The sequence below is a fragment of the Schistocerca americana genome, chromosome 1 (assembly GCF_021461395.2).
Source record: "Schistocerca americana isolate TAMUIC-IGC-003095 chromosome 1, iqSchAmer2.1, whole genome shotgun sequence".
In the NCBI taxonomy this organism is placed as follows: Eukaryota; Metazoa; Arthropoda; class Insecta; order Orthoptera; family Acrididae; genus Schistocerca; species Schistocerca americana.
Genome location: NC_060119.1, coordinates 1,118,810,188 through 1,118,833,440, shown reverse-complemented (window position 1 = coordinate 1,118,833,440; position 23,253 = coordinate 1,118,810,188). Strand labels below are relative to the sequence as shown.

At 39.7% G+C, this 23,253-nt stretch overlaps 1 protein-coding gene across 1 annotated transcript in view; it reads left to right on the top strand.

Annotated features, from left to right (window-relative positions):
- LOC124618957 (putative inorganic phosphate cotransporter) overlaps positions 1–23,253 on the top strand; it is a 218,256-nt gene that overhangs the window by 171,012 nt on the left and 23,991 nt on the right. Inside the window, exons 7-8 of the mRNA XM_047145389.1 lie at positions 10,301–10,433; positions 16,478–16,722. Coding sequence (XP_047001345.1) covers positions 10,301–10,433; positions 16,478–16,722 — 378 coding nt within the window. The remainder of the gene's footprint in view (positions 1–10,300; positions 10,434–16,477; positions 16,723–23,253) is intronic.

The following is a 23,253-nucleotide window of genomic DNA, read 5'->3' as shown; positions in this document are numbered from 1 at the left end:
CCTGAAGAGGGGCAGCAGCCTTTTCAGTAGTTGCAGGGGCAACAGTCTGGATGATTGACAGATCTGGCCTTGTAACATTAACCAAAACAGCCTTGCTGTGCTGGTACTGCGAACGGCTGAAAGCAAGGGGAAACTACAGCCATAATTTTTACCGAGGACATGCAGCTTTACTGTATGATTAAATGATGATGGCGTCCTCTTGGGTAAAATATTCCGGAGGTAAAATAGTCCCCCATTCAGATCTCCGGGTGGGGACTACTCAAGAGGACGTCGTTATCAGGAGAAAGAAAACTGGCGTTCTACGGATCGGAGTGTGGAATGTCAGACCCCTTAATCGGGCAGGCAGGTTAGAAAATTTAAAAAGGGAAATGGATAGGTTAAAGATAGATATAGTGGGAATTAGTGAAGTTCGGTGGCAGGAGGAACAAGACTTTTGGTCAGGTGATTACAGGGTTATAAATACAAAATCAAATAGAAGTAATGCAGGAGTAGGTTTAATAATGAACAAAAAAATAGGAGTGCGGGTTACCTACTACAAACAGCATAGTGAACGCATTATTGTGGCCAAGATAGACACAAAGCCCATGCCTACTACAGTAGTACAAGTTTATATGCCAACTAGCTCTGCAGATGATGAAGAAATTGATGAAATGTATGACGAGATAAAAGAAATTATTCAGGTAGTGAATGGAGACGAAAATTTAATAGTCATGGGTGACTGGAATTCGTCAGTAGGAAAAGGGAGAGAAGGAAACATAGTAGGTGAATATGGATTGGGGGGAAGAAATGAAAGAGGAAGCCACCTTGTAGAATTTTGCACAGAGCATAACTTAATCATAGCTAACACTTGGTTCAAGAATGATAAAAGAAGGTTGTATACCTGGAAGAATCCTGGAGATACTAAAAGGTATCAGATAGATTATATAATGGTAAGACAGAGATTTAGGAACCAGGTTTTAAATTGTAAGACATTTCCAGGGGCAGATATAGATTCTGACCACAGTCTCTTGGTTATGAACTGCAGATCGAAACTGAAGAAACTGCAAAAAGGTGGGAATTTAAAGAGATGGGACCTGGATAAACTGAAAGAACGAGAGGTTCTAGAGAGTTTCAGGGAGAGCATAAGGGAACAATTGACAGGAATGGGGGAAATAAATACAGTAGAAGAAGAATGGGTAGCTCTGAGGGATGAAGTAGTGAAAGCAGCAGACAATCAAGTAGGTAAAAAGACGAGGGCTAATAGAAATCCTTGGGTAACAGAAGAAATATTGAATTTAATTGATGAAAGGAGAAAATATAAAAATGCAGTAAATGAAGCAGGCAAAAAGGAATACAAACGTCTCAAAAATGAGATTGACAGGAAGTGCAAAATGGCTAAGCAGGGATGGCTAGAGGACAAATGCAAGGATGTAGATGCTTGTCTCACTAGGGGTAAGATAGATACTGCCTACAGGAAAATTAAAGAGACCTTTGGAGAGAAGAGAACCACTTGTATGAATATCAAGAGCTCAGATGGCAACCCAGTTCTAAGCAAAGAAGGGAAGGCAGAAAGGTGGAAGGAGTATATAGAGGGTTTATACAAGGCGATGTACTTGAGGACAATATTATGGAAATGGAAGAGGAAGTAGATGAAGATGAAGTGGGAGATACGATACTGCGTGAAGAGTTTGACAGAACACTGAAAGACCTGAGTGGAAACAAGGCCCCGGGAGTAGACAACATTCCATTAGAACTACTGACGGCCTTGGGAGAGCCAGTCCTGACAAAACTCTACCATCTGGTGAGCAAGATGTATGAGACAGGTGAAATACCCTCAGACTTCTAGAAGAATATAATAATTCCAATCCCAAAGAAAGCAGGTGTTGACAGATGTGAAAATTACCAAACTATCAGTTTAATAAGTCACAGCTGCAAAATACTAACGCGAATTCTTTACAGACGAATGGAAAAACTTGTAGAAGCCGACCTCGAGGAAGATCAGTTTGGATTCCGTAGAAATGTTGGAACACGTGAGGCAATACTAACCTTACGACTTATCTTAGAAGAAAGATTAAGAAAAGGCAAACCTACGTTTCTAGCATTTGTAGACTTAGAGAAAGCTTTTGACAATGTTGACTGGAATACTCTCTTTCACATTCTGAAGGTGGCAGGGGTAAAATACAGGGAGCGAAAGGCTATTTACAATTTGTACAGAAACCAGATGGCAGTTATAAGAGTCGAGGGGCATGAAAGGGAAGCAGTGGTTTGGAAAGGAGTGAGACAGGGTTGTAGCCTCTCCCCGATGTTATTCAATCTGTATATTGAGCAAGCAGTAAAGGGAACAAAAGAAAAATTTGGAGTAGGTGTTAAAATTCATGGAGAAGAAGTAAAAACTTTGAGGTTCGCCGATGACATTGTAATTCTGTCAGAGACAGCAAAGGACTTGGAAGAGCAGTTGAACGGAATGGACAGTGTCTTGAAAGGAGGATATAAGATGAACACCAACAAAAGCAAAACGAGGCTAATGGAATGTAGTCAAATTAAATCGGGTGATGCTGAGGGAATTAGATTAGGAAATGAGACACTTAAAGTAGTAAAGGAGTTTTGCTATTTAGGGAGTAAAATAACTGATGATGGTAGAAGTAGAGAGGATATAAAATGTAGACTGGCAATGGCAAGGAAATCGTTTCTGAAGAAGAGAAATTTGTTAACATCGAGTATAGATTTAAGTGTCAGGAAGTCGTTTCTGAAAGTATTTGTATGGAGTGTAGCCATGTATGGAAGTGAAACATGGACGATAACTAGTATGGACAACAAGAGAATAGAAGCTTTCGAAATGTGGTGCTACAGAAGAATGCTGAAGATAAGGTGGGTAGATCACGTAACTAATGAGGAGGTATTGAATAGGATTAGGGAGAAGAGAAGTTTGTGGCACAACTTGACTAGAAGAAGGGCTTGGTTGGTAGGACATGTTTTGAGGCATCAAGGGATCACAAATTTAGCATTGGAGGGCAGCGTGGACGGTAAAAATCGTAGAGGGAGACCAAGAGATGAATACACTAAGCAGATTCAGAAGGATGTAGGTTGCAGTAGGTACTGGGAGATGAAGAAGCTTGAACAGGATAGAGTACCATGGAGAGCTGCATCAAACCAGTCTCAGGACTGAAGACCACAACAACAACAACAGTGAAGAGAACTGCTTAGTTTAAGAAATATATTTACATAAAATATAGTAACACTCCTTCTACTATGCTAATTTTTATTATGATTGTTTTATGTATGTGGCAGCTATATCTACATCTGTACTCTGCAAACCACTGTGAAGTGCATGGCTGATGGTATGTAATATTGTACCAGTTATTAAAGTTTCTTTCCATTCCATTCACATATGGAGCATGGGGAGAATGATTATTTCAATGCAGTAATTACTCTAATCTTATACTCATGATTCCTACAGAGTAATATGTACGGGGGGGGGGGGGGGGGGGGGGGGGGGGGGGAGGGGGGTGTAGTATTATTCTACAGTCATCACTTAGTGCTGGCCCTTGAAACCTTGTTAACAGACTTTCTCAGGATAGTTCATGTCTGTCTTCAAGCGTCTTTCAGTCCAGTTGCTTCAGTATCTCTGTGACAGTCTCCCATGGATCAAACAAACCCACCATTCATGCTGCCCTTTTCTGTACACAATCAATATTACTGTTAGTCCTGTTTGCTATGGGTCTCACACACTTGTGCAATCTTCTAGAACCAGCCACACAAGTGATGTGTAAGCAATCTCCATAGTAGACTCATTGCACTTTTCCAGTATTCTACCAATAAACATGATTTACCCACTACTGAGCCTGTGTGATCATTCCATTTCATATCCCTACAAAATTACACCCCCAAATTTGTATGAGTTGACTGATTCTAACAGTGACCCATTAATACTATATTCATAAGCTACCATATTTTTTTTGTTTTGTGAAGCACATAATTTTACATTTGGAACATTTAAAGCAAGTTGCCGGTCTTTGCACCACCCTGAAATCTTATGCAGCTTCTTTCAGACAACTTCTTTATAGATAACAGCATCATCTGCAATAAGTCTGAGATTACTATTTACATTGTCTGCAAGGTCTTTAGTATACAACATGAACAGCAAGGGTCCCAACACACTTCCCTGGGGCACACCTGAAGTTACTTCTATATCTGACAGTGACTCTCCATCCAAGACAACATGCTGTTTCCTCCCTACCAAAAGGTCCTCAATCCAATCACAAATTTCACTTGATACCCCATAAGATTGTACTTTTGACAATAAATGTAGATGTGGTACTGATTCAAATGCTTTTTGAAAATCAGGAAATACTGCATCTACCTGACTGCCTTGATCCAAAGCTTTCAGTATATCATATGAGAAAAATGTGAGTTGGAAAAAATGTGAGTTGGATTGCATATGATTAATGTTTTTGAATCCATGCTGCTTGGCATTGAGGAGGTCATGCTGTTCAAGATTTTTCATTATGTTTGAGCTCAAAATATGATTTCAGATTCCACAACAAATGGATGTCAAGGATACTGGATGGTAATTTTGTGGGCCACTTCTACTACCCTTCTTGTAGATGGGTGACTTGTGCTTTTTCCAGCAACTGGGCATGTTTTTTTTTTTTTTTTGTTCAAGGGAGCTGTGATGATAGATTATAATTAAAAGGGGGTGAGGGGCTAACTCAGCGGCAAATTCAGTATAGAATGTGACAGGGATTCCATCGGAGCCTGGAGCTTTGTTCAAATTTAACAAATTCAGCTATTTCTCAACACCACTGACACAAACACTTTTTTCATTCATCCTTTCATGGGTATGAGGATTAAATTGGAGAAATTATTGTGGGTTTTCTATCCTAAAGGAACATTTGCAAATGGAGTTAAGCATTTCAGTTCTTGCTTTGCTACCCTCAATTTCAGTTCCTGTCTCATTCACATGTGGTGAGACAGAAGGATTCTAATAAGTTGAATTAAATTGGTATGGGTTTTACAGTTGAGCAATATTCTAGGATGGATAGCATGAGTAACTTGTAATCAGTTTACTTTGTAGACTGATTCCATTTCCTCAGCATCCTACCAATCAACTGAACTCTGTCATTTCTTTTACTTTGACTGGCCATTTCATTTCTTATCTCCACAAGTTGTTAATACATTTATTTCTATGAGCTGAGTGATTCCAATTGTGATTCATTGAGTTTGTAATCCTAGGATACTACATTTTTGTCTTTTGTGAATGTTACATTCCTGAACATTTAAAGCAAGTTACCTATCATTGTGCCATTTTTAAATCTTACCAGAATATGACTGGATAATTGTGTAATATTTATCAGATAGTACTTCATTATAGACAACTGCATCATCTGCAAAAGAAAGTTACCATTAATGTTGTCAGTCAGATCACGAATATACAACATTCCAGTGAAGGTCCCAACACACTTCTTTGGGGCATCTGAAGTTATTTCTATATCTGTTGATGACTCTTCATCCAAGATAACATGTTGTGTCCCTAATATAGTAACAAATTTTGTTTGATTCTATATGTGATCATACTTTTGTTAGTATGTGTTGTGTGGTACTGACAAGGGAACCTCCCCATCGCACCCTCCTCAGATTTAGTTATAAGTTGGCACAGTGGATAGGCCTTGAAAAACTGAACACAGATCAGTTGAGAAAACAGGAAGAAGTTGTGTGGAACTGTGAAAAAATTAGCAAAATATACAAGCTGAGTAGTTCATGGGAAGATATGTAACATCAAGGACACTGGGACCAAAGGAGCGCCGTGGTCTCGTGGTAACGTGAGCAGCTGCGGAACGGAAGGTCCTTGGTTCAAATCTTCCACCGAGTGAAAACTTTAATTTTTTATTTTCAGTTTATGTGACAAACTCTTATGTTTTCATCACTTTTTTGGGAGTGATTTTCACATCCACAAGAAAACCTAAATCGGGCAAGGTAGAAGAATGTTTTTACCCATTCGCCAAGTGTACAAGTTAGGTGGGTCGACAACATATTCCTGTCATGTGACGCACATGCCGTCACCAGTGTCATATAGAATATATCAGATGTGTTTTCCTGTGGAGGAATCGGTTGACCTATGACCTTGCGATCAAATGTTTTCGGTTCCAATTGGAGAGGCACGTCCTTTCGTCTATTAATCGCACGGTTTTGCTATGCGGTCGCAAAACACAGACACTAAACTTATTACAGTGAACAGAGACGTCAATGAAATAACGGGCAGATAATAACTATGCAAAAATAAAGAAAGTAAAATTTTCATTCGTGGGAAGGCTTGAACCAAGGACCTCTCCTTCAGCAGCTGCTCACGCTACCGCGGGACCACGGCGCTCCTGAGCTCACGTTCTCCTTGATGTTGCCTATGTGGCCCATGGACTACTCAGTTTGTATATTTTGCTTACTTTTTCACAGTTCCACACAACTTCTTCCTGTTTTCTCAATTGATCTGTGTTCAGTTTATCAAGGCCTATACCCTGTGCCAAGTTTTAACTAAATCTGAGGGGGGTGCGATGGGGAGGTTCCCTTGTGAGGCTAATGCCATTCCTATGATTGTCATGTGGTAACAATGACTGGAGATATGAAGCGTAACAATTACACAAACACAGTTGTTAGCAAAGTTAATGGCCATCTTTTATATATTCATAGGATACTGGCAAATTGCAGTTTGTCCTTGATAAAGATTCATTAAAAAACATTTGAGCAGTGCAACGAATGCAGCTCAAGCCTGTGGTGTCCGCATTAAGATCAACTGAAATACTGCATTGAATGTATATAAGAATGGCAGTATGAATGATTACAGGCTTGTTTATCTCAAGGGTAAGTGTAAAGGAAGTACCGTGGAACCTTGTGTAATGGGTATAATTTGTTACAGAATCTTACTTGCAGTGCAAAACACTCATTAAGTGAAACAATTTATCCCATATAAATTAATGTAAAATATGATAATGCATTCCATGCAGAAAAAACACTAAAAGTTTTATCTTATTCATGCCATTTATTCAAAGAAAATTATACATACAGTATTATGTACTTTATTATTATAACTAATTCTTTTTGCTAGGAAACTATCTATAGTCATTTGTATCTGCTCATAATTCAGCACTTGGCGAAAATGTGAGACAGCATTATCGTCAAATAAATTTGTAGCGCACGTAGCCACTGCTTTATTGCGGTGGTGATTTTCAATGTACGATGCAACTGATTCCCATGCTTTCAGCATTTCTCTTACTGTGCCAAAAGATTTCTGCTTTGCTGTTCCTACCTCCTCCTCCTCCACCTCTCCACAACTTCCTACTGTGAGATACACTGCAACTTCACAAGCTCTTCGGTGGTCATTTCTTGACTGTGATCTTCCACGAGTTCATCAATATCATTGTTATCCACTTCTAGTTCCATGCTCTTAGCCAAAGACACAATCTCTTTGACTACAGGCTCCACAGGTACTGTCTCAAATATTTGCACACAACAAAAACTGTATGAATACAAGTTTAGAAAAATGTGTGATCACAAGCTGCATTAAGATGGTAGCAGAAAGAGTGCTAAACCCAGACTGCAGTACATACTAAAGACATTGTTCATATGCCACTGCTGACAATGAAAGGTGTTCATATTGTTGAATGTTTCCCCTGCTACATGTGTAATGGTTGGTGACGTCACACTAAATCGTCATCACTTGTTATGTGAAACATCTCTCTTAAGCAAGTAATTTTTTTACAATTTGTTTTGCTTTTTATGTGAATTGTGCAGTATGGGAGGTACTTGTTCAGCGAGGTTCCACTGTACATGAAAATTACATCAGGAAAACTGTCAGAGACAGACAATACCACACAGAAATATACTTGGAAATTTCTTCAGAGTACAACTTCGGTTCCTTGATGTTACTTCTATACAGATATACACTCCTGGAAATTGAAATAAGAACACCGTGAATTCATTGTCCCAGAAGGGGAAACTTTATTGACACATTCCTGGGGTCAGATACATCACATGATCACACTGACAGAACCACAGGCACATAGACACAGGCAACAGAGCATGCACAATGTCGGCACTAGTACAGTGTATATCCACCTTTCGCAGCAATGCAGGCTGCTATTCTCCCATGGAGATGATCGTAGAGATGCTGGATGTAGTCCTGTGGAACGGCTTGCCATGCCATTTCCACCTGGCACCTCAGTTGGACCAGCGTTCGTGCTGGATGTGCAGACCGCGTGAGACGACGCTTCATCCAGTCCCAAACATGCTCAATGGGGGACAGATCCGGAGATCTTGCTGGCCAGGGTAGTTGACTTACACCTTCTAGAGCGCGTTGGGTGGCACGGGATACATGCGGATGTGCATTGTCCTGTTGGAACAGCAAGTTCCCTTGCCGGTCTAGGAATGGTAGAACGATGGGTTCGATGACGGTTTGGATGTACCGTGCACTATTCAGTGTCCCCTCGACGATCACCAGTGGTGTACGGCCAGTGTAGGAGATCGCTCCCCACACCATGATGCCGGGTGTTGGCCCTGTGTGCCTCGGTCGTATGCAGTCCTGATTGTGGTGCTCACCTGCACGGCGCCAAACACGCATACGACCATCATTGGCACCAAGGCAGAAGCGACTCTCATCACTGAAGACGACACGTCTCCATTCGTCCCTCCATTCACGCCTGTCGTGACACCACTGGAGGCGGGCTGCACGATGTTGGGGCGTGAGCGGAAGATGGCCTAACGGTGTGCGGGACCGTAGCCCAGCTTCATGGAGACGGTTGCGAATGGTCCTCGCCGATACCCCAGGAGCAACAGTGTCCCTAATTTGCTGGGAAGTGGCGGTGCGGTCCCCTACGGCACTGCGTAGGATCCTACGGTCTTGGCGTGCATCCGTGCATCGCTGCGGTCCGGTCCCAGGTTGATGGGCACGTGCACCTTCCGCCGACCACTGGCGACAACATCGATGTACTGTGGAGACCTCACGCCCCACATGTTGAGCAATTTGGCGGTACGTCCACCCAGCCTCCCGCATGCCCACTATACGCCCTCGCTCAAAGTCCGTCAACTGCACATACGGTTCACGTCCACACTGTCGTGGCATGCTACCAGTGTTAAAGACTGCGATGGAACTCCATATGCCACGGCAAACTGGCTGACACTGACGGCGGCGGTGCACAAATGCTGCGCAGCTAGCGCCATTCGACGGCCAACACCGCGGTTCCTGGTGTGTCCGCTGTGCCGTGCGTGTGATCATTGCTTGTACAGCGCTCTCGCAGTGTCCGGAGCAAGTATGGTGGGTCTGACACACCGGTGTCAATGTGTTCTTTTTTCCATTTCCAGGAGTGTATATGTTTATAGTGGATCACAGAGTATTTCTTTAGATTTTGGAAACCACTACACTTAAGAGTTTTGAATGCTCAAAGAAAACAATGGAAAACATAGGAGAAGCACACAATGATAGTTTCCATAGAAGTGAAATTTCAATTAGTGATGTTTGCCATCATGTCACAGTTACAACCCTCACAATAGAAAGGGTAGTTCAGATGTCATTAACACCATAATGGGAGCAGCTTGAAGATTCATTGTGTTATAACACTGTGATTAATTCATTAAAGGAGAAAATCAGATTTCTCAGTGATTCAGTGCTTTATGTAATTAATTAAAAATTACTTTCTTCTGAAAAGATCATTTGATAAAAATTGTTCCAGCAGTTCGAAATTGGTCCTATCTGCTTTTCTACAACTATCACAGCAGCAGAATATACAAAACTCTTAAACAGTTTGAAACTTCTAGTTGTATAAACTATTCTAGAGATTGAAATTTAACACAGTGAATTTCAGTCATCATCCAAACGTGACATCACTGTATTGTTCATTCAATAGCTATTCGTGCTCACTTCTTAGCCTGTAATGTGCACTTAGTACAATAACAATCTATGATTATCAGTTATGCGGTTAGATAGTGTATAAGGCAGATACAAAAATTTTTATGTACTTTCATTTTCTTTTAAGTTTTCATGGAGGATCCTCTGACTGCAGGAAGTTTCAGTTAGCATACTTTTATTGCTGACTGTTATTGTCATTTCTCAAATGGATGCTCTAGTTGGCATCATTCCAAGCTGACAGTATTTTCTTCCATGGGTTAATTTTAACTTTGTATTCTAAAATTATCTGCATGTATGTGTTTTTTTTAGAATAATTATTGTCCAGTTTGCATAAGCTGTTAGAATTATCTCATTGTTAAATAACTGCATTATCTGTGCCATGTTTATGATACACTGTCATTGTACAGAATAGATTGTTCTGGGTTTCAGAATGGATTGCTCTCTGCATTACCATACTTGGTGATGTGGCTGTTGAGTTTTGTTATGAGCCCTGTCTCATTCTGGTTGCAGAGGAGAGAAATTATAAGTCTGACAGCATCCAGGAAACTTTTCAATTCTATAGGTAATTTTTCAGTATAATTATTTTTAATCTTAATCAGATGAAAATGTTGCTTCTTTTATCGAATGAAAGACTTGTCAGTGGGTACAAGAGAAGCTAAACTGTTAAAAATGGATATAAGAAATGCTGACTGTTTTCATTTTACTTGATGTGTATATGTAACTCTTGTGACAAGATCAAACAATGGAAAATACAGGATGGAATATAACAGTATTATGAAAAGGATAGATGCCTCACACCATATAGCAGATATGCTGAGTCACAGATAAGGGCAACAAAGGACTGTCACAAAATGAGCTTTCAGCCAACAAGGCCTCTGTCGAAAATAGACAGCAGATCTCAGTTCACTCCATCCAACTGTGATCCATCCCCACTGCCCCCCAAATCAGCTCCTGTTAACTTTCTAGAATTTCTTAGGATTGAACCTTGCCTCGGCGTCATTCCCCAATCCGTCACAACATGCAAACTAACCCTACACCCACAGAAAGAATCACAACTCACCACCTAAAAACTGATCCAACCTTATAATCCTACCTGCTGACAAAGGCTCCATCACTGTTGTTTTGAATTGCAATGATTACCTGGCAGAAGGACTCTGCCCGCTGTCAGATTCATCCACCTGCAAACCATGCCACAATGACGCCATTCCATAAATTCAGCAGGATGTTCACTCTCTTCTCAAATCCTTGGGCCCATACCAGGATCTTTCCCCCGAGTCCATCTCTCTCCTCACCCCTACTACTCACTGCATGCCTACCTTATAGATGCTTCCTAAAGTCCATAAACCCAACCATCCAGGATGCCCCATTGTGGCTGGTTACTGTGCCCCCACTGTGAGAATCTCTGCTCTTGGAGACTGACACCATCAGTCTATTACCTATGTCCTACTCTCCTATATAAAAAATACCAACCATTTCCTCCACCAACTCTCCACAGTGTTTGTTCCTTTACCACATTGTGCCCTGCTGATTACTATTGATGCCACCTCCCTTTACACCAACATCCCTAATGCCCATGGTCTTGTCACTACTGAATGCCCAATGCCCAGTGCCCAATGGATTCCACACCAACCAACTCCTTCCTAATTGCCATGACCAACTGTATCCTCACCCACGGTTACTTCTCCTTTGAGGGCATTATCTACATTCAAATCCAGGCTACAGCTATGGGCATCCACATGGCATCGTCCTATGCTGACCTATGTGTGGGGCATCTAGAGGAATCCTTCCGAAATACCCAGAGTTCCAAACCCCTCATCTGGTTCACATTCACTGATGACATCTTCATTATCTGGATCAAGGATGAGGACACCCTATCCACATTCCTCCAGAACCTCAACACCATCTCCTCTATTTACTTCGCAGGGTCCTACTCAACCCAACAAGCCACCTTCCTTGATGTTGACCTCCACCTCAAAGATGGCTGCATCAGTACCTCTGATCATATCAAACCTACTGACCACCAGCAATACCTCCACTTTGACAGGTGCCACTGATTCCATATCAAGAAGTCCCTTCCATACAGCCTAGCCATCTGTGGCCATCACATCTGCAGTCACAAGCAGTCACTCTCGAAATATACCAGGGATCTCACTGAGGCCTTTATAGACTGTAATTAGCCTCCCAACCTTGCACAAAAACAGATTTCCCATGCCTTATCTTTGCAGTCACCCTCCAAGGCCTCACAGTCTGGCCACAGAGGAGCATTCCCCTCGTGGCTCAGTATCACACAGGACTGGATCAACTGAATTACATTTTCCATCAGGGTTTCAACTACCTTTCATTGTGCCCTGAAATGAGAGATGTCCTAGCCACTATCCTCCCTACCCCTCCCACAGTGGTATTCTGCTGCCCACTGAACCTACACAATATCCTAGATCATCCCTACACAACCCCTGCCCCCAACCCCTTGCCTCCTGGCTCATATCCCTGTAATAGACCTAGATGCAAGACCCATCTTCCCACCACCACCTACTCCGGTCCAGTCACATACATCACCTATCCCATCAAATAAAGGACTTTGTGAGAAATCAGTCATCTAATTTACAAACTAAGCTTCAACCACTGTGCTGCATTCATCGTGGGCATGACAGCCAACAAGTTGTCCACCTGTGTGATGTCCATCAACAAACTGTGGCCAAGAAACAACTGGATATATCCTCTGTTCCCAGAACCCTCCTGGCTTCAACCTTCCCTGTTCGCATTCCAGTACTACATAGTCCTCCGCCATAGCTGAGTGGACAGCGCACCGGCTTGTCATGCCGGGGGGGCCCAGGTCCGATTCCCAGCTAGGTTCTAGATTTTCTCTGCTTAAGGACTGGGTGTTTGTTTCATCTTCATCATCATCATCATTTCATCCTCATGGACACACAAGTCGCCGATATGGCGTCCCCTCAGGCAATCAGGTCTACCCGCTGGGGGCCCTCACCACACAACATCTCATTTCATTTCAGTTCTACATAGCCCTCTATTCCACCAGCACACCCAGTCTTTTTACTTCTCTCCTTTTCCATTACCCACCTCTGTCTCCTGCCCTCTGCCTAACCTCCTGACTGCACCTGGCTGTCATACCCTCTCTCCATCTAATCCCTGAACACTCCCACTTGCAGTAATTTACTGTCCCCCATCCCTACCCTGCTATCCCTCCCCCTCTCCCATGCCTCTCCCATCATGTGCTGCTGCTTGTAGTCTGGCTTCAGCTGCCAGTGACTGTGGTCATGTGTGCATGAGTTGCGTTTGTGTGTGTGTGTGTGTGTGTGTCTATTTTTGACAAAGACCTTGTTGGCCAAAAGCTCATTTTGTGACTTTTTTTTTTTTTTTTGTTATGCCTGTCTGCGACTCTGCATCTCCGCTATATGGTGAGTGGTGAGTAGCAACTGCCCTTTTCATAATATTGTTTTATGCTAAGATAATGAATGTGCAGAAAGTAATTGATATTACAGGCGCCCCAGGTGATAGAATGCAATACATTCTCCAGAAAAAGTACCAAAAAGAGCCCATAGTGTGCTGAATGCTGAAATTGCTGATCTCTTTTTTTTTTTATGTAACTGATGTTGGTACCAGATTGTAATCCCCAGAGGTTACTCAGGGAAAATCATACCCATGAAAGACATCTCTTTTGTTTTATTTGTGGATTGTTTGTCCCTGAAAGCCACCAAGACTGGCACACAAGAAAATGGTTTTTCACCAGAACGGTGCTCCAGCCAACATTCATTTATTGAGCAGTCACAATGGTGAAAATAGCTAGAATTCAAATCAGTGCTATCTTATTTGCTTTATTCAACCCTACACTTAACTTGGAAAGATGGTCTTGGCAGGAAGAAACTTTCAACAAACAAGGAACTGATTAGCTCCATACTGGGGTACTTCCCTGAATATGACAGAACCTATTTCTTGTATGAAATGAAGAAAAAATTTGGTATCTCACTGGGTTATGTGTACTGAATAAATTAGAATTTGTGAACTATTCCTTTGGACTTTCTTAGCCAGGTTTGCCGTGTGTGTGTGTGTGTGTGTGTGAGAGAGAGAGAGAGAGAGAGAGAGAGAGAGAGAGAGAGAGAGAGAGAGAGAGAGAGAGAGATGGAGGGAGGGAGGGAGAGTGTGGGGGGGGGGGGGGGGGGCTTGTATAACCAAGCCAGATCAACTTTTGAATTGTCTAGACTCCAATCAGTCCATCTTTCTTGTAGATTGGAAGAAATATTTTGTAAGCATCAACTTGTAACACAATACTTCATAGCTGGAAGAGCACTCAACACAATTTAGCTCTGGAGTTTCTGTCTGTGTGCAGGCAGTGATTTGTACAGAGTTTTCTTTGCAAGAGGATATATGTATTACAGCTGATACAAACAGGAGATCTGCTTCTACTATGCTGCAATATCACCAAGGGCAAGCACTAAAAGTGTTGCACTGTTATGCTATATACTTCTATTGTTGCTGAAAATAATACTGTGGGGAACAAGCCAAAGCTGGACATCAGTAACTTGACATTGATCAGTACTATAAAGGATGACGTCAACACTAAAATCTCTAAATACAATGACTTCTCACTTATTTCTTTTATCTGTAATTTTTAAGTTATGAGTGAACAATGAAACAAAAGTTACTGAAACTTGTCCCATAAAGCAGTAATTTTTTATCATAATGACCAGTATGTTGATTAATAGCAATAAAGGTAAATTCTGGATACAACAGTACATAGTAGATTGATATGTGGCACATAAACACATGTAACAGAAAACAATGTTCACTAGCTTTCAAGTGTTTACTTCTTTCCTAATAGAAATTACACACATTCAGGCACAAAACCTCATGGACAACTAAACACACACTACTATGCCCACACGACACTGAGTATTGATTTTTAATTATTGAGAACAGTTTTCTGAGCTAATAGATTTTGAGAGGGGGTAGGGAAGGATGCATGATATCTTTCTTTATTTCTTTCTATTATTGTGCAGCCAGTGAGTCATCTGTCTGTCCCACTCTTATCTTGCACAAGCCCACTACCCCTTCCTTACCTCATGCATCCTTCCCTACCCCCTCCACACATCTGTTGCCCAAAATAATCATTCTCAATAAACAAAAAACAGTAATCAATGTTGCTCTGGCAGTGCGCATTTCAGTGTCTGTCTGGTTGTGTATGTGAATATGTGTAATTTCCATGAGAAAAAGATCCAAAGCTTGAAAGCTAGTGATCCATTGTTATGGGATTTACTCAACATTATGAATGAATGAATGAGTTGTTCTTACTTTGAACAACAACTGCTGTTCAAACTAACTGATTTATTTTTTTAGTCCTAAAAGACATACCAAATTATTTTACTTCAGAACACAATTAATGACTATTTTAATCTTAAATAACAAACTGCAACATCAAAACCAAGCTATTAGTTCTCTCTCAATAAAACATTTTGGCATAGTAAAGTAAAAATAACAGGATGGATCATAAACTGTAGAAGTATAATCAAATACAGTTCATTCATTTTATCATTTTCCATCGGCTGATCACGAAAGTACTGGAGTTGTAACAGTGAAGTGCTCGTAAGTAAATTATGGGAACACACAAGTAATGTTTCTCAAGTAATACTGTAAATGCTACATATATGCATTACATATTTGTATAGCTTGTTTTCGTTCCAGTTGTTCATACAGTAGAGGAGCGTGTTGTACCTTGAGGATAGTGTACCCTGGAACACACAATATTTCCTAGTCAGTGTTTCAATCTAGTGGTTGAGTTTGGAATTAAATGAAGGAGCATGCATTGTAGACTGTCATAAACTGTTTGCAGCATTTTCTGCTGTTTCTGTTATTGTGAAATACGAGGTTGTGTTTTGTGCAGTGTCAGTAAATACCATGTTATGAGTTCTACATATTTAAATGCTGTATAATATATTTATGTTGTTTTGAGGTTACTGATAATTCTTCCATTACAGAGTTTTATGGCAAGTAAATTACAATATATTTTAAAACTAGCTACTTAATGTGTGGACATTTAAGTTGTATTTTGTCAGTCTTGTACTACCTAGCACCTAGAAATGGATTTTTTAAATTTTTTTTAAGTATAATGTTTGCAAATGAACAGAGTTTTTCTAATGTCCTAACAATTTTACTGCCTCAAAAATGGAAATTTGCATTAGTTGCCAATAATTCCTATTTCAAAATTTTAGGTTCTGACTGGTTTTTGATAATATTTTGTCTTATATTACTGGTATGGATAATTGAGAAATAATGTAACACACAGACTATTATAGACTCTAATGACAAGATTTTTCTTGGCTGCAACACTTTTAAATCTGAATAGAATATTTGTTCCTTGGTACATGACCATATTGTACCTTGGAACTGTCTTTCACATTTGGAGGAATCTTACTTTTCTGGAGCAATATTTGTAATTTTAGAAAAAGACTGCAGCACACAGAAAGTGAATGCTATCTTTTCAGAATGCAGAATGGAATAAAGAGGCAAAAGACTAAAAAGTGTTTCAAGGTGTAACACTGTGTCCTACCAAAAGGGAGAAAGTGTGTAATGAAAACAACACTTTTTTTACAGCTCATTATGGTCCTGCTGCAGCACTTATTGGCGTAGCATTAGCCCCTGTGGACAACCCAGACTTGGTGGTTGCACTTCTCACAATTGCTGTTGGTCTCAATGCTGGAACTTTTGTAGGCTTCCAAATAAACCATGTGGATCTTTCTCCTAATTTTGCTGGAACTCTGATGGGAATAACCAATGGGCTTGGAAACATCATGTCTATTGTAGGCCCACTTGTGGTTGGAGTCATTCTTGGCACTGAGGTAAGTAGTTGATTTATTACAGCAGCAATATGGCTAAGTTTTTGGATAATTTGAGTAGAAATTAGTTATAAAGGACACACTGAAAGCTTACAAATGTTTGCAGATTTTACTGTGAACCCACAGAAATACATCAGTTAAGCTGCTTGTTTGTAATGATTATCTAAATAATGATGTGGTATAAACTTAGTATATATACATAAAAGAGGAGCAAGATTCAACAAGAAGCAATTTTTGCATTTTATTCTTCGTGGTTTAGTGGCAGGTTGCTGAATTTAAGTATATTTGTGCAATGTCTGTAAGTAAGAAGTGTTCATAGAGTCCAAAAATTTATATGTCTGACCAGATTGTGGCAAAAATTCCCAGTGACATATTCAGCGAACACTGGCTAAACACATGCAACCTCACTTGTGCTACAAAGATCTTTTACATGAAAATTTGGGTAAAACAAATCTTTTTACTAAAGGAACCACTGAGTTTGTTAACACACACATAGAGTCCCATAAATGCAATTCTAATAAGATTATCTCATTATTAATAGTATTGAATGAAACCTGTGCTCATCTTGTATGTGAGAGATGGCAGAGCACATGACAAGAAGTACACCAAGGAAAGAAAAATATGACCTCATATGCAGAAAAAGTCATGAAGACCTTATTAGTTCTTATTACTCAAAGGCAGAGTCTTAATGAAGATTGTTATACTTCACTACTGAACAATGTGTAGCATGCTGTTCTGGTTGAACATCTACATTTACGTTAGATGGCACAGACGAATGAAAGTTCCTCTGACCACATTCCATGTGTTCTGTGTGTGTTGCACACTGTAAAATTGACACAGCATACCATAAGGAGCAGAATGGTCTGATATTCATCTCAGGAACAAGCTGAGATGGTGTTTGTGTACTACCAAACGATGGAAACGGTTGAGAGGCAGCATACTCTGTAGAACACAGTCCTCCAAATCTGGTGTATGTGCAGCACACCAACTCCCTGCATTTTCATCTGTCTGAAAGGACCCATTGAAAATCCAGGATGGGATGTAACAGTGTCATGAAAAGAATAGCTGCTACTCATAATATAGCAGAAATGCACAGCAAAAAGACTGTCAGAAAGTTAGCTTTCGACGAACAAGGCTTTTGTCAAAAATGGACAACAAACACAAACACATGCAACTGCAACTCACCCACACTCCTGTTAACTAGTCTAGGTATTCTGACATTGGCCCCTCTCTCTCTCTCTCTCTCTCTCTCTCTCTCTCTCTCTCTCTCTATATATATATATATATATATATATATATATATATATATATATATATATATATATATATTCCTTACAGTCGTTTCTTGTTAACAATATCAACTTATTACCAAGAATAAGCAGCTTCCACTCAGTTAATACTCAGCAGAAATCCAATCTTCATTTGGATCAGACTTCCTTAACTCTTGTGCAGAAAGGTGTGCAGTATACTGCTGCATCCACTTTCAATCAACTACCACAAGAATTCAAAAATCTTAGTAGTAATCCATGCGCTTTCAAATTAAATCTGAAGAGTTTCTTCATGGGTCACTCCTTCTATTCTGAGTTCCTTGAAAAATTAAGCTGATCCTTATGTTGTATTGTTGATTGCATTTACTCAAACCTATGGCTTGACTTTTTTTTGGATTCATAAACATTTTATCTAATCTTTTATTACATTATGTTGTAATTTCATGTACTGACACGCTCTGTGACGTTGGAGATTTGCCCCTCAATTTGGTCCTAGATGCAGGGGGGGGGGGGGGGGGGGGGTGGAAGGTGTAGTGGGAAGGAGAGAAGTAAAAAAAGTGTATGTGTGTGCAGGTGCGGGTGTGTTCTGTGTATTTTTGATAAAGGCCTTGATGGCCAAAAGGTAACTTTCTGACAGGCTTTTTGTTGTGCCTTTCTGTGACTCAGCACCTCTGCTATATGATGAGTAGCAACTATCCTTTTCATAATACTGAAAGGACCCATGATCACACAAACAACTAAAGTGGGCTTGAAATGTTGTGTGATGTGGTTGGTGTCTATGAGGGTACTTGTTTTGGAATAGCCGTGCTTCCTCTTGATTGTTTCCATCTGCTTGGCCATCTCAGTTTGTTCTTGGACGTGAACACCTGACCATTCTGCTGCTTAAAGCACACTGTATAAATCACAGTCTGCAGCACACAAGGAACACACTACATGTGGTCAGAGGAACTTCCATTTGTTGGTGCCCTCTACAATGGCAATGATGCAATTCTGGTCACATGTTCACAGGACATTTTGGCCTCCCTGGAGTTTGTTAGTTTTGTTAATCTTAACCCTTTATACATAAATGACATCCCATACTGATTACGGAAAAATGTTCTTTGTTGATGATGCAAAAAATAATCATCACTCTCAACAGAGCTGGAACAATAAGAAGATCAATAAATGAAATATTCAAAAGTACAGGGTGTGGTGTGGGAGCTTCCTTATTTTTAAAAATCATAAAAGAGGAAATATTGGAGATATCAATTGAATTCTCTTTTTCTTCATAAAGAGGCACATTTAAAGTTTTATTTCATTAGGCTTTGAAAATGATATCCTGAAAGTGGCCTCCATTGTGCCCAATGCACTTGGAGCATCGAAATCAGAAGTTTAGGTCCAGTTTGTCCAGAATGTCTCTGTGTTGACAATAATAGCATGAATATTGTTCTACAGCTCACACAGAGTCGGTGGATGATTGGTATACCCCAGGGAGTTAAGATAACCCCAAAAGAAACAAATCAGAGGGGGCTAAGTCTGGTGAGTGTGCTGGCCACTGAAGAGCACCCCTCAAAGAGTTTTCACACAAGAGTGTCATTGGTATTCATGCTGTGTGAGATGTGATGCCATCTTGTTGGAACCAGACATCAGCCACATCCATTTCTTCAAGTTTAGGGAGAAAAAACTCCTCAGTCATCTGGACATAATGCTCAGAAGTGACTGTAAGTGCCCTCTCATTCTCTTAAAAAAAGCATGGGCCAGTAATGTCAATTTTCAATAACACACACCAAACTCACAGTCTTAATGTGGGGACTTCATGAAGTTTTTGCAGATTTCATGCTATTCTGGTATCCCATGTTTTGTTTATTCGCACATCCAGACAAAGGAAATGTGCCTCATCACTGAAGAGCATGAGGACATTATGAGGCAGGCTTTTGATCAAGAGTTTATATGCATTTTTGTGAAACAAAATAGTGTGGATTGAGTGTGTGAACCACTGCCAGTTTGTTTGGATGAATTTCAGGTCTTCGTGAAGAATTTGTCTCAATGTGTAATCAGAAATTGAAAAAGCAGCTGCATGTTTGAAAGCAAATCACTTGGGGGAATTCAAAATTGCCAACCTTATTTTCTTGATGTTTTCTGGTGTGCTGGTTGTTTTTGAAGGTGCTGGTCTCTGTTTCTGCTCATCACCAGTATCCATAAATATGCCCACTCTAACCCCAAAACCTATAATTCCTGATTCAAGTAATTATTAAATTCTGTCTCTGTTGATTTTTCATGACGTGAATTTCATCCTCCTTAACAGTACACTGAGCAAACAGGGTGGAAAGTTCAGAAATGCCGACTGATCGAAAGAATTGGTACTTAGCTGGTAAAATTCTTCTTCATTGTTTCTCATGGTTCACATCTAGGGGTCTTCTTTATCACTTTCCTGTGGAAGATTGATAGAATATTTGGATTTGCAGGAGCTCATAGGTTTGTTCTTGTTGTATCAATTTTGATTAAAAAAAAATGGACACATTTCAGTTTTCACTGTGTTGATATATTCTTGAAATCATTTCATTAATTTTAAGTAACACTTTTTTTTGTGGTTCACAATTATAGAAAGATACTTTTGAGCATTGTTATTTAGACATAATGGGCAACAATCACCCAACATGTAGCCATATATAACTCCTCTCGGCAAACTAATCCCCAGCAGCTAACTTACTTTACCTGCTGACAGTCCATAGATTGTTAAATACAAAGATAACAACACATTTGTCTACGATTATTAAATTTCTCCATGCTTATATACCTCTCTGACATTTACATCCATCAAAATAATGAAAACAATTTTTTTATCAGAGATGTTTACAAAATTTATGACAATTAAAAATGGGTATCATAAAACATATCGTATCAGAATTTACACTTGGTGCATAGAACAAGATGTAGTCATACCATTTTCATTCCACAAGTCCACCAGTCAGAATGTGAGCATGAGAATGACAACTAACAGGCTGATGTAAACATAAAGGGAACTGGTCTCACTACAATTTTACACTTTATACAGTACAAAATAGTCTGTTAAATGTAATTGGATAAATAAAAAAAACTACACACCAAGTGGTGACAGAACACACACATAAAAGGAGATTATAATTAGGCAAGCTTTCAGGCAGAAGGTTTGAAGGGGAAGGAAGAGAAGTGAAGGAAATCAGCAACATTTGAGCTATGTGTAATTGCTGATTTTGGTGGTGAAGACATCAGAGAACTATCTTACATTGCATACTTCCTTGATGTAATATAGAGTAATTTTATGGTTTTACGGGGCAATTGTGTGTGCGTGCGTGCACACACACACACACACACACACACACACACACACACACACACACACACAAAGTATTCCTTTCACGTAATCATGTTGTAAGGATAATGTCTAGTTTTAATCCTCAAACTTCATTTAGGCAACTATTTAAAAATATAAACATACATACAGCAGTTTGAAAATATTTTTACTGTCTTATGATGTGTATTTGTGATGAATCTGGTATTATCTGAAAATAATAGTGCTATTCATAAACAAAACACTAGGAACAAAATGTGTCCGTACTATAGAAGAATTAACCACATGCAGAAAGGACCACAAAGTATGCAGCAATAAAAATGACTGATCATTTCCCTTGTGAATCAAAGCTGCTGGCAGGTAATTAAAGTTTTAAAAACAAAGTGAAATTATTTATGCTTGACAACTCTTACCCCATTAATTAATTTATGAGTAGATGATATGTGTGTGGTTGGCAGACTTTCATCAAATTTTATTGTATATCAAGATTAAAACAAAACATCCAGTTTTGTAAATGGCCATTATTCATTGAGATAAATTTTATTTGTTAACCTACTGATAAGTTCCACATGAATATGAACCATGGAACATAGGAAGAAATTAATCTAAAATATAAACTGCGCATAGTGTGGTGAAACAAAAGACTGGTGCCTAAGCCTAAATGCATTATAGCTGTCACACAGACTGACTGTCTAACTAGCTGCCAAACAACAAAACTGACTGGAAACTTCAAAGTTCTGCTATCAATTGATCACTATGAAAACTGATCATACTGATTTCAGGCTCTGATGCTTAGAAGCATCCAGGCCTGCTGTAACCATAGGTCTGCAAATGTATGGCACTGTTCACATGTGTCATGAAACTCTTTGGGTCATGGCAGGAGAATATAAAATTGTCAGAATGCTTACTCCAATGTGCAGTTCTGTTGGAAGCCATTATTCTAGTCAAGGTGAAAGAATATTGGAAGGAGTATACTCAGGGAACACAATGGATTCTGAATGCTTGACATGCCAAGTTTTTTCTATCCTCACACATAATTAAACAAAGTCTGGTTAAACAGACTATAACATGAACTTAGAATACCATCTGCTTACACCACTCTTTAGCTGTTATTGTTGTTGTTGAGGTTTTCCATCTGTAGTCGGGTTTGATGCAGCTTTCCATGTTACTCTATCCTGTGCAAGCCTCTTCATTACCAAATAACTACTGCAACTTACACCCTACTGTAACTGCTTATTCTATTCATCTATTGGTCTCCCTGTAAAATTTTTACCCCCTGCCCCCCTGTGCACTTCCCTCCAGTACTAAATTGGTGAACCCATGACGTCTCAGAATGTGTCTTATCAACCAATTCCGTCGTCTAGTCAGGTTGTGCAACAATTAATTTCTTTTTCTGTTCAGTATTTTCTCATTAGTTATGCAATCTACCAACTTAATCTTCAGCATTCCTCCATAGCACCATATTTTAAAAGCTTCTATTCTCTTCTTGTTTAAACTTTTTCGTACATGTTTCACTTCCATATGGGTTACACCCTATACAAAAACTTTCAAAAAAGTCTTCTTAACACTTCAATCTGCATTCAATATTTTATACCCTCCCTACTTCAGTCATTGTCAGTTGTTCTGTTGCCCAGATAACTAACTCATCTACTACTCTAAGTGTCTCGTTTCCTAATACAATTCCCTCAGCATCACCTGATTTAATTTGTCTATATTCCATTATCCTCATTTTGATTTTGTTGATGTTCATCTTATATCCTCCTTTGCAGACTCTGTCCATTCTATTCAACTCGTTTTCCAAGTCTTTTGTTATATCTGACAGCTATCTGGCAGATTTGTTGGGAAACATCAAGAAATCAGTGTCCAAAAATCCTATGGCAGTACTCAACATGCACAAACTCAGATCAGTCATTATGAAATAGGAATAATGCAAACAGGAGGATAATGACCAATCAG